Source organism: Adiantum capillus-veneris, chromosome 29 (genome assembly GCF_014529385.1).
Source record: "Adiantum capillus-veneris isolate H3 chromosome 29, ASM1452938v2, whole genome shotgun sequence".
In the NCBI taxonomy this organism is placed as follows: domain Eukaryota; kingdom Viridiplantae; phylum Streptophyta; class Polypodiopsida; order Polypodiales; family Pteridaceae; genus Adiantum; species Adiantum capillus-veneris.
The window spans coordinates 13944041-13956219 of NC_140959.1; the positions used below are offsets into that span (position 1 = coordinate 13944041).

At 40.8% G+C, this 12179-nt stretch overlaps 2 protein-coding genes across 2 annotated transcripts; both read right to left on the reverse strand.

Annotated features, from left to right (window-relative positions):
• Positions 1-311: 311 nt before the first annotated feature.
• LOC147418789 (uncharacterized) lies at positions 312-2672 on the reverse strand. Its single transcript, XM_086505518.1, has 6 exons — positions 2169-2672; positions 1765-2023; positions 1492-1528; positions 1259-1364; positions 1063-1173; positions 312-772 (listed from the first exon to the last, which is right to left on the reverse strand). Exons 1-6 carry the CDS (start codon positions 2259-2261, stop codon positions 617-619), a joined length of 762 nt encoding a protein of 253 aa, XP_086361644.1. The 5' UTR covers positions 2262-2672; the 3' UTR covers positions 312-616.
• A 3839-nt stretch (positions 2673-6511) lies between these two features.
• Positions 6512-8338, reverse strand: LOC147418790 (uncharacterized). Its single transcript, XM_086506171.1, has 3 exons — positions 7800-8338; positions 7361-7530; positions 6512-7117 (listed from the first exon to the last, which is right to left on the reverse strand). Exons 1-3 carry the CDS (start codon positions 8016-8018, stop codon positions 6985-6987), a joined length of 522 nt encoding a protein of 173 aa, XP_086362297.1. The 5' UTR covers positions 8019-8338; the 3' UTR covers positions 6512-6984.
• Between the last annotated feature and the right edge of the window lie 3841 nt (positions 8339-12179).

The following is a 12179-nucleotide window of genomic DNA, read 5'->3' on the forward strand; positions in this document are numbered from 1 at the left end:
TCTTGATTTGTATCGCATGATTGAGCTACCCCTTCGTATTGATCTGGCTTTGCTTCAATATTACCTTTCAAGCCATTTACATAATGCTACTACTAGCCACAATTTTGATGCTAGCTGCAATGGACTCATTGTTTCCCCCTTATGTATGTAACGATATAGTCCCCTAAGAGGAGACCCAATGAGACTTGTGACACCTCTTGCCTTATGTCGTCGCGAGTCTCAAAAGCGCACTCATCACAAGGGGGACATATGGCACGAACAAACTAATTACATTGATGTTAGCCCTTGCAATCAGAAAAGATTACACTTGATGGAATAAAGAAATAGTTAAGTGTATGAAAATTAACACTAGTGATCAGGTGCATGTTGTCTAAGTCATGTGTATTAACGCTAGGGGCCCTTACACTTGAAAGACAATAAGGTTGTCTTCGGTCCAAATGGCTGGAAGAACAATTTACAGAGAGGCACTTCTAAAGCATTTCTGTGAGAAGCAGCAATTCAAGGATTGACCTGATTGCGCATCATTAAGTTTCTTCTCTTAAAAGCAGCACCGATGTTTGGCATGAATGCTTATTATATGATGGCGCCGCAAAAATGAGTCACCAGTTTAAATCATTCAAGCAGGTGTGGACACCGGCCTTGGCCAATTGGGTACACACACATCTTGAAGAAGAACAATATCAGCTTTGCCTCCATATGATGATGGGAGGGTGGCTGCGTCCACTTGCGACAGAAGCACCTCTGCCATCAGATGATCTTCCACAAATACAATCTGCCAAGCACAAATTTCAGAACATCAAATTAAAACCAATGCTAGCCCAACCATACCCTCATCCCTGGTACTCGTGATAGCTCCTTGCCACTTCTAGTTGGTATACCTTTCACTCCCTTTCTAGCATACCAGCACTTGATAAATACTCAAATCATGCTCTGATTTGTTTCTTTTCCAACCATCGGTCTCCCTTGCTATTCTTAAATCCACAAATAACTATAGCATTCATGCTGCACCTCCGTTCAACGCTTACACTGGAACTTCTCACATACACTGATACAACCAATTACCTTCTCCTTTGTTGCCTGGTCCAAAAAGCAAGAAATGACCTTCCAAACACCATGAAAGAACCTGGGTACATTCACCATGTACAATGCTGCAAGTCTCTCTGGAAAATAATTCTGCACAACAAACAGCCATACCAGATCGATCTACCATTGTTCACACTAAACAAAAGAGCTCATTATCCTCGCCGGAATGAAATACCTGTAAAAGTTGAAATGCTGCAATGTATCCTTTCACATCCACATTCTTGTAGCCCAAATGTTTAAGATCCACGATCACAATAATTTTCTCCACACCGGCAGGAGCACTTCATTGAAGAAAGACCAAACAGCACATTAGGTGACATGCATGACAGTGCTGCATTGTCCATATGAGAGATGCTTTACCAAAAAGGTAAGCAGAGAACTATCGAGTAAGCGCTCTCTCTCTCTCACCTTGCAATACTTTTGTCAAGTAAATGAACAACGTATCCTGGAAGAAAACAAAACTGGATGGTACATGCATCTCAAGACTTTACAGGTGACCTCAATTCCAACACACACTCACAATCAATTGCCAATGTCACATTATAATGATTGATTGCATACTTGCAATCGAAATAAAGTGATGCATTCTTTGACAGAAAGACATCAAGCAGAGAAAAGCCGAAAGACCCAACTTGCTGCGACAATGACTATTCGAGCACAGCACAACAATGACATGCTCACTCTTGAAAGTGTCAAGATTGTTCTTGCTGGGGTAGTGCTTGCCACCAAGGCCGATCAAGAGAGGGTGCCCTTTCTTTGAATAGCCCTGAAGGCCGCACTTATTTGCATTAAGCTCTGATATCACTTCTTCTGCAGGGATGTGTCCAAGAGGCACAAATGAAGCCCTCCATGTGCAGTATTGCACATACATCTTAGCTGCCTTGCTGATATTCATGCTCCTTGCCTTCAGAAACCGCAGACATGTCGAATTGTTTACCTCCTACACATGGTTTGGCAGCTTGAGCTTTGCTACACGGTATCTTCTTGTGTGTGTGTGTGTGTGTTTTCAGGAGGGGGGGGGGGGGGGGGGGGGGGGGGGGGGGGGGGGGGAATACATGAGCATACACCTTTGTCCAGACCATCACCTGTGTAGAAACATTCAGATTTTCAACAGCATTCCGGAAATAGGCGAGCTCCATTGCAAGTGCCTCGTCATCATCACCATCATAAGAAGACATTGGCTGTGCTGCACTTGAAGAAAGGTGAGGACGAGGAGAGTGAGAGAGGAGCTACGCTAAAGGGCGTGCGTATATTTTAAAGCTGTGAGTTGAGGACTCCATAAATTTGTGTACTGGAAAACTCAAAAGCGAGAAGGAGAAAGGAAAACAAGGTGAAGAACCACTAGGGCCTGCCAATGGAAGGATTTGTGAAGGTGTTGTCAGGAAGTAGGAATATTAGTGGGCTCATCAGAGACGAGCATGTAAATTCAAAGCTGTGTTGAATAATACGCTTTAACTACTACATGCACTAATTTTTTATTAGTAGTAGCTAGCAAATTGCTCATTTGTCATTTTAACTAGCAAGCTTGTGGATTAGTGCCACATGGCAAAAAAAACTTTCTTTTTCAATATTTTTTTTAGGTCTTTGTGAGAGGTGTTGGCATTTGTGTACCCTCTCTTTAAAGAGAGCCATTGAATATTGGTTTAATCATTATTTTTTATGCTTTTGAAATATATTGTAATATAAATAAATCATTATTACAATTGTTTTCAAAAAGTGTAATATTGTATTGTGACAAAAAAAAAAACAATAGTCTCACTTTCTCATTTTTCTTCTCACAAAGAACCCTCTTATTATTAAATTTCTTTCAATAGCCACCTACATTGACTATTGTGAGTTTGGCTATAATTAAAACTATTAGAAAAATCCTCTCAATAGCATAATGTAAGCCATAGTGAACTTTCACCTAGTTTTAATAAGAGAAGCATCACTTCTTCTTAGTGGCAAGTTGCCAACTTGCCACTAGTATGCAAGATTGATAGAGAAAGGATAGGTGTATATGCTTTCTTTAGTTCCCAACTCCCTCATGGTGCATTCACTCCATTGGTCTTCCTAAAGATCTCCTATTTCTCTTCGTATTTGTGGGCCATAATTCTTGTTTCGCTCATCACATCATGACAGCAAGGGACTCCTTTGTTTGACATCTCATGATTGAAAATTTTCAGCAATTGAAGTTATGGAACACAATGCTCTCGTCAACGAGTGCTAGCTTAGTTGATGGAGCAAGAGCCTCTTGTGCCCAAGGTGTTGGGTCTAAACCCCCTTCATGGCTCGTGTGACATGTAGCCCTTAGGGACTGTTCTCCAAGTCTATAGGATGGGTTGGCCAACCTTATTCAACTCGGATGTGTGTGAAATTCTACTCTCTACCTTACCTTAGAGAAAGAATCTTTCTAAGAGCATGCCCATGTGAGACTTGGCTGTCGATCATTTTGTAGATGACTAAAGCCTTAGAGGGTTCTCACATGAGGCAACCCTCACTCCAGTAGGCTCCAACCCTTAAAGATCGGACACTACTGCAACAATACTGAAACCCACATGAAGTGCAAACGGGACCACACACGAGCACACAGACGCTGCAAGAATTTTGTAGACACAGTGTCTAACTGTGTGCTAAGACCTACTTTGACGGATTAGCCATGGTTGTGGAATCTTTGGAGCTAAGTTAGTCTTATGGATGCTATGGTTCATTTTGATGCATGTGCTCACCCTTTCATACCTACCACTCATACACCAAGTTCTAATTTTGCATATGGTTTGGCAACCATATAGCTCCATAACATTTGTAAGTTCAATTCTACTAAAGTTCATGTCACACACATCCACTTAGAAGTGTGTGCAATTGTGTTGGTAATTGGGACAACATAGCCTAGTGTAGAACCCTCGACCATCACTGCCCTATAACATACATTATGTAACACAAAACACTCAAAGTGTGATCGTAGGCTTCGAAGCTCTGCACATGCCATGAGATTGAAAAGTTAAACTGGGGGGCCGGTGGTCCCCTGCCCCCAATCGTACCTAGCTAGGTATGTCGTGCCTCCCTCATAGAAGCTCATGATATTAAGGTAAGTCATAATGTGAGAATTATTGTGAGAATCTGTCCAAAACTTCTTGTGGCTATGCCAAACTAAAGGCTATTCACAGCCTCTTGTATAGTTGGAAAGTTTTCTCCACCTTGTCCAATGGGCTGAAGAAGAGAATCAAAGGAAGATTGATTTCAAGTATTATGGGTTCTTTTAGATACAGCCTTGAAGTGAAGCTTTGCCCAAAGTAGTTGCTCCTTGAAATTTGACTACCAATTACTGATACTGCTACAACAATGGCCTTAGCTCTCTCTCTCTCTCTCTCTCTCTCTCTCTCTCTCTCTCTCTTTTAGGGGAAACCTTGTGACCCAGAGAGTGTCCCAAGTGGGTTTACATCGAACTCTTGAGCAACAGGTCTTGAAGACTCACTAGATAGGTCTTTCAGGTCTTTTGGGATTGTTCCTGTGACTTTGAAAATTCTCCTCTTCTTCTTTTTTTTTATTGTGCACGATTGTGATTGTGATGATGTTAGCTCTTAGCTAATCGATTAAAATTGGGCATTCACACATTGAGTTCCCTCGAGGCGGAATAGTTAGCTTGCTTGATGTGAAGCCATAAGAACGGTCATAGCATTGGTTTAAGCCTTCATAGAGCTTTTTAAATGCCCCCTAAATAATAATTTACAAGGACTTTTTTGTTACATGCAGAGGTTGATCTGTGCATTGTCCTTTGTGCATAACTTCATGCCAATCGATGCCCATCTTCGTCGGCATCCACTTGATGAGGTGAAGTTGATGAGCCAGCAGTTGGTCAAAAATTCCCTTCGGAGCGAGTGCTAGCTCAGTTGATAGAGCAAGAGCCTCTTGTGTCTAAGGTCTTGGGTTCAACCCCCCTTGACAACTCGTATGACATGTGGCCCTTAGGGGCTATTCCCCAAGTCTATGTGATGGTTTGGCCAACCTTATCCGGCTAGGATGCTCACCTCGCAGAGTCGGGTGTGAGTTGTAATTTGAAGTTGTAGGTCTCTCTCTCTCTCTCTCTCTCTCTCTCTCTCTCTCTCTATTTTTGTAACCCTCTGGTGAAGGGGATATGTCAAGCAAAACACTTTACTATCCTTAACTTGGGACCTTTACCCTAGATTTAGCTATGAGAGCTCATTCATTTAGCCTACCTACATTGTTTATATGGAGGGCTAGATGTAAGGTACACTTAAGAAGGGTGCTTGTTGCATTCAATTGGTACAATTTGAGACTTCAAGATGCAAATTGCTCCAGATTCCACATGACTACTAGTACATGATCACCTACGAGGCAAGCATGTAGCAACAATGCCAATCTGTCATCAATACTACTTGGGTGAGCTTGTATATCCTCCTTGACAAAGGGTGGCTCAATTTGTTGGCAACACTAGCAACCTGTCCACCTCCCATCATAGGCTATAGTTCATCGATAGAGAGGCTATTGCCTTAGCCCCTTGAGTTGTTTGATAAGGGGATCTCGTATGCTCAAGTATGTAGGACCATTGTCCTAGTACTGACGCAAAAGATCAAGTGAGCGAGTGAGTGCTGCTTGACAACCAGCAGAAGAATCATCATACTAGGAGGGAGTTGACAAAAACCATTGTGCCCTCTTGACTATGCTCAAAACAATACTATATCATCTGCAAAATCCTCTCCATGTACTTCTACATTTGGGGTAGACAAATTACAATTCACAACCTTAAACAAGAACAACAAGAGGATGCGGCACAAAGAATGGGCTTCTTGGGCTTCATCATTCATGACGAGAGTTAGCACCAGGCGTCCAGCTCTTCCGTTGTTTTTCAGATAAGTCACAAACTGTAATTGCTAAAGTCTCCCAACACTAGATATTTTGAACTCCCACTCTCACATGTATATGTACTCACTGCCTTGCCTCTGGACAGTTGCCTCTGGGCAGATATGGTTATAGTTTTTTGTTCTCTCTTAATACATCACTTTACTGCTGTTTTTTTAAACACAAACTCTTCCATCTTCCACTCCCCTAGCATCACAATTTTCCATAGCAAGGTCCCTTGCGTCGCCGCTTAACCCAGTACAAATTACTTGCATTAAATTCCAATCTAGCTTGCAGAAAGAAAAACTTTAGCACACCACAAAAGGCTAAATTTATCTAAACGGAAGCCATATGATTCAGGTGCACAAAATGTCCATAGTGTTAAACACATATTGCACACACAGCCAATCCCATCAATCTACACCACACTAACTAGTATAGATGCACGACCATAACATAGAAACTTAGTCTGGTCATCATGGATATCGGACGACTCACAGAATTATACATCCATCGCCAAGGCGCAATGCACGAGCATAGATGTATGTTTGAGAGAGAGAGAGAGAGAGAGAGAGAGCTATTTTACACATAGTCCTCCAAAGCCAACATAAAGCTAAATTTGTATAGTCAACACTTGGCTACAATGAAATATTGATTACACTACTAATCTTCCCGAGTCTGCTCTTACAAATTATAATTTGTATCGACACCATTAGAAAAACGCAAAATTGGTTACTTTGCTAATAAGCAGTTTTGTAACTTACGCATCGAAACAAGGCCACAATTGCATTTAAATGCTTCGCTTGGACCACATGGGATCTTGCCACTCTCTGCAGCAAAGATCTGAAAACCCAGCAGCAGAGGTTGTTCATAATGAGGGCTCCGTCCTGCTCTACTTGACCCTCATGAGCTACCAAAGAGAGTCCCACATTCAAACCGATCAAGAGAACACCTATACACGGAACAAATACCCTGCTGTGCAAATCTGAGAACAAACGCCCATCACTCTACAGCAACCCATCACAAAGGAAAGAGAAACTCCAGATCGCCTCGCCCGACACATTACGCAGAAGCCAGTAAAGGTGATGAAGCCGGTGGTGTCGAGCCATAGGCAGGTGGTGGAGGAGCCACAGGGGTTGTCTCCTCATTGTCTTCCACATCCCAGAGAAAGGAAGCATAGGATGCCATGACATAACTGCACGTAAAGAAAACTCATAATTTTACACATGTATGCCTTCAAGCAAAAACAGTAAAGAATAGATTTCCTTTTAATTTCTACTCACACACACAAGAACACCATACGTGGCACACATGCATCGTTGCAGAGTTGCTTGCATGCAACATTGCAAATTTGCAGTCGGCCCCTGCTCATGATCACATCATGCATATAGATGAGACTGTGAAAATATGTCGCATTTAGTTGGACTAAGAAACTAACTAGTCGTTTGGTGCCGCCTGCACAGCTTGACCATGGTAAGCTTCAGCCCGCTTTTGATCTCTATTTACATCCCACTGCAGCTTTGCATACTTTGAAAGAACCTCACCGTCACTTGGATCCGCCAAAATTGCCCGTTCATAGTACTCTTCAGCCTTCTTCACCTCACCTTTCTGCAAAAAGATATGCCATTAAAGCTCTTTAACATACAAAGTACATCCCAAGCGTTTCAACCCTTGCTCATCAAGTTTGCAAGAGTAATTGTGTTTCATACTCAAAGTGCATCTATAGTCGATTAAGATCTCTGTGTCAATACCGACAGCACTCATAAACGCATGTTCCATGCTCTTTTCTCATCAACAATGAATGCAACAGAGATCATGGCATTGAGAGTACCAACGCTGGGTAAAGAGGATATAAGTAAATACAAAAGAAAACCCACCTTGAAGAGGTGCTGCGCATAATTCTGTAGAAGCAATGGATTCTCAGGATCCGATTGCAACAAGCTCTGAAAGTACACGTCTCTGGAGTTTGAAAAATTGAACTTCATGCCATCATCAATGCCACTCCATTTGAAATTAGATTTCACGTGGAGCTGAGGAGAGACAGAGTGAGATGCCATGCGTCGATGAGCACTGAGAGAGAGAGAGAGAGAGCCCATTTGCCTCGGTCTTGCGCACTTCTACACCTGGGAGCTCTGTCCTCACGCTGGGGTTTCCACAGAGGAAGGACGCAAAGTACTAGACGTGATGGCGATAAGGAGAGGGCAGTCGATGGAGTCGTCACCAACCCTCTGTACCAACGCTGTAGCCAGTCACACTATGCGCACAGTACTCGCAAGGACCTCATGCTCAAACTATGCAGCCGTACTGACCACCTCCCTCGTCCTCTGCAACCTCGCAAAGAGAAGCTCGTCCAGTGCTTCTCGATTGACTGTTGACCCTTGGACACAGTCACCGAGTACAGTGGACTGCCTCTAAGCCTTTAAGGCTCTACAAACTTTCACACGCAACTGACCTCCACGTGGACGCCATAGGCAGTAGGATGCCCAAGCGAGCCCAACACTAAGGCCAATGCTTTAGCAGTCCAAAAACCTGTGAAAATATCTACCAGGTGTTGTGAGCACTTTATAAATTTCATCTTCAACGGGAGATGCACAAGCATATCTTGTGCAATTGTGCAAGACTTGGGCTATCTTTGATATATTTTTTGGCTTTCTAAAAGAAAGCCTTAGTGTTGTGTTGCTTTAGGGAGACTTTGATTGTTTTCAGTGCATAAGCATGATGGAGACTTACCTTTCATTTCACATCAGTCTTTACTTTTCTAGCATTCTATTGTTTTAGAATGCTAACTAGCATGTGACCCATGCGGTACTGCGGCTAAGAAGAAGCAATCGTGGCACTCTCCTCCCTCACCTTCCCCCAAAGGTGGCAACATGTACATATATACAATAGTATGTGACCCGTGCATTGTTGTGGTCGTGAAGAAGTAATTGTGGCACTCTCCTCCCTCACCTTCTTTGAAGGTGGCAACATATATATGTGTGTGTGTGTGTGTGTGTGTGTTGTTCACACACACACACACACACACACATGCATGCATGTGCATTGACAGCAGCCTAGCCATGATCTTAGAAGACGAATCACACAATCAAATGCACTTTTGTCAAAGCTGATAATGAGATTTCCACAAACCTACTCTCTTTACCAACTCTCTCTCTCTCTCTCTCTCTCTCTCTCCCATGACAAACTTGAACTACATTTGGAGTTGGTATGTGGACGGATTAAATGTGCCATAAGCAAGCAAGTCCCTCTCTATTTGTAGAAACATACTTAACCTTCGAGTTTTCCTTAGTCTCTCTCTCATGTACGCACGTCTCGTGTACGCGTGCATACACACACTCATCACAACAATCAACAACTCAGTGGGGGAGGGGAGGGGGGTAGCACAATCGCTTGTGACACATGGAGGTGGTCAATTTTTTCAAGAACTTTAAGAAAGAGTATAGAAGTGCGTCTTTATAATAATTTGTTAAAATTTAAAATATAAAAATATACAATTTGTTAAAATAATATCAATATTGGTCTTGAAAAATTTCCCTTTAACAAAAATCCAAATATATCTTCAAAAGCCAAATTTGCATTGAGAAGCAAAATCCCCCTCAAATTTATCTTTTTTCTATTATTTACTCTAGTAGAGTAGAACGTCTTTTGTATATATAAAAAAGTAAGTTTTTTTTATTTTTCATTGTCAAAAGGCTTTTCATTCATACAATTTGGTTTTCATTCATACATTCTTACCCTTCACTTATATATATGTGTGTGTGTGTGTATGCATGTATGTATATATATGTATACATATATATTGAAATATTTAAAGAGACAGAGAGAGAGAGAGAGTTTTTGCACAGTGTGGTTTTGGTAGAACGACCTATCTTTCAAGGTTGTTGTCATCCTCTCTCCATTTAGCTTACCATGGAATTTTACTATCTTTAGGAGAGGCTTTTCTTATACTTTTTGGTTTTTTTCATTTGCGCATGTAGCTAGTTGTACTTGGTTCTCACAGTTCCAATTTGTTGCTTTAGTTCTCTCAAATTCATCATCATGTGGGCATTCTTAGAGATTTTTCAAATAATACAAATAAGCCTCTTTTGAGAGAGAGAGCAATTAAAAATTCCTTTTTATTGCCAACACGTAGTAGATTGGTTATCCAATTCTCTTATAAGGAACATATTCAGAGTCCCAGATTTATTGGAGGTAGAACTATTTTTCTTCTTCTTCTCCTCTCTCTCTCTCTCTCTCTCTCTCTCTCTCTCTCTCTCTCTCTCTCTATCTATCTTTTACTAAAAACCGAGATACTTTGATGTGAATAGTTGAGAATCAACGTCTCTCTCTCTCTCTCTCTCTCTCTCTCTCTCTCTCTATATATATATATATATATATATATATATATATATATGTGTGTGTGTGTGTGTGTGTGTGTGTACATATATATGGAAATATTAAAGAGACAGAGAGAGAGAGAGAGAGAGAGAGAGAGAGTTTTTGCACAGTGTGCTTTTGGTGGAACGGTCTATCTTTCAAGGTTGTTGTTGTCCTCTCTCCATTTAGCTTACCATGGAATTTTACTATCTTTAGGAGAGGCTTTTCCTGTACTTTTTGGTTTTTTTCATTTGCGCATAGCTAGTTGTACTTGGTTCTCACATTTCCAATTTGTTGCTTTATTTCTCTTATATTCATCATCATCTGGGCATTCTAAAAAACAATTCAAGTAATACGAATAAGCCTCTTTTGAGAGAGAGAGAGAGAGAGAGAGAGAGAGAGAGAGAGTAATTAAAAATTCCATTTTATTGCCAACACATAGTAGATTGGTTATCCAATTTCCTTCTAAAGAACAGATTCAGAGTCCCAGATTTATTGGAGGTAGAACTAATTTTCTTCTTCTTCTCCTCTCTCTCTCTCTCTCTCTCGCTGTCTCTCTCTCTCTCTCTCTCTCTCTCTCTCTCTATATATATATATATATATATATATATATATATATATATATATATATATATATATATATATATATATATATATATATATATGTGTGTGTGTGTGTGTGTGTGTGTGTGTGTGTGTGTGCCTACCCATGATCTTAGAAGCAGATTCACACAAGCAAGTACACCCTTGTCGAATATGACAATGGCCTTTCCACAAACCTTCTCTCTCTCTCTCTCTCTCTCTCTCTCTCTCTCTCTCTCTCTCTGTTCCCCCCCCCGGGTGATAAACTTAAACTACATTTGGACCTAGCATGTGGTTTGTTGAACTTTGCGATAAGCAAGCGAGCCCCCCTCTATTCATAGATACATACTCAACCTTTAAGTTTTCCTCTCTCTCTCTCTCTCTCTCTCTCTCTCTCTCTCTCTCTCTCTCTTCATGCTACACACACTCATCGTAACAATCAACAATTCGGTGGGAGAGGGGATGGGGTAGCACGTTTGCTTGCGACACGTGGAGGTGTCAGATTTTCAAGAACTTTAAGAAAAAGTATAAGAGTGACTATCTAGAGTAATTTTTAAAAATTGTAAAGTACAAAATTATAAAATTTGTTAATATATAGTATAGATTGGTCTTGAAAAAATCCTTTTGAATTTTTTTTTCCAAATATATCTTCAAATTCAAAAGTCAAATATGCAATAAAATCCCCTCCCAATTTACCTTTTTTCTATGAGGCATATTTAACATGATACATTTACCCTCTTGTGTAGGTCAAAAGTCTTTTGGCAAAAGAAAAGTAATAAGTCTTTTGACTTTTCATTGTCAAAGGATTGTCATATGGTCATTCCAGCAGTTTTACCCCTTCACTTTTTCATTTTAGACTAGATGTTTTGTAAAAAAGTTTGAAGTGAACGAATGAGTGACACGTGGAGGCCCTCTCCTTCGAATGAGTGACACGTGGAGACCCTCTCCTTCCTTAAAACTTTTAAGCTGCATTATATATAATATAGATAGATATAGAAGTATAAAAGTGAAGCTTCATCTTGCATAATTTTAGTAAATTTTGCACACACACATACACACATATGTTTTTTTGCTTTCTAAAAAAAACCTTAGTGTTGTGTTGGGTTAGGGAGACTTTCATTGTTTTCGGTGCATGATAGAGACTTACTTTGAATGTTTGTTTCACTTTCATTTCATATCGTGACATGTCTTGACTTTTTTTGCATTCTATTGTCCTCTTGTAATACACGGAATCTCACTAGATTCCTTTCCCTGTCCTCGCTCTGATCATCGCCCCTTTGTTGCTCTCTGTGTGTGTGCATGCGCGCAAAGCTCAATAT

Coding starts and splice junctions, on each gene's coding strand:
- LOC147418789 (XM_086505518.1), bottom strand. CDS start 2,261: ATGTCTTCTTATGATGGTGATGATGACGAGGCACTTGCAATGGAGCTC. Junction 1,529..1,764: donor CAATCTTGACACTTTCAAGA/GTGAGCATGTCA, acceptor GTTTTCTTCCAG/GATACGTTGTTCATTTACTT. Junction 1,365..1,491: donor CTTGACAAAAGTATTGCAAG/GTGAGAGAGAGA, acceptor TCTTCAATGAAG/TGCTCCTGCCGGTGTGGAGA.
- LOC147418790 (XM_086506171.1), bottom strand. CDS start 8,018: ATGGGCTCTCTCTCTCTCTCTCTCAGTGCTCATCGACGCATGGCATCT. Junction 7,531..7,799: donor ATGCGCAGCACCTCTTCAAG/GTGGGTTTTCTT, acceptor ATCTTTTTGCAG/AAAGGTGAGGTGAAGAAGGC. Junction 7,118..7,360: donor CAGGCGGCACCAAACGACTA/GTTAGTTTCTTA, acceptor CTTTACGTGCAG/TTATGTCATGGCATCCTATG.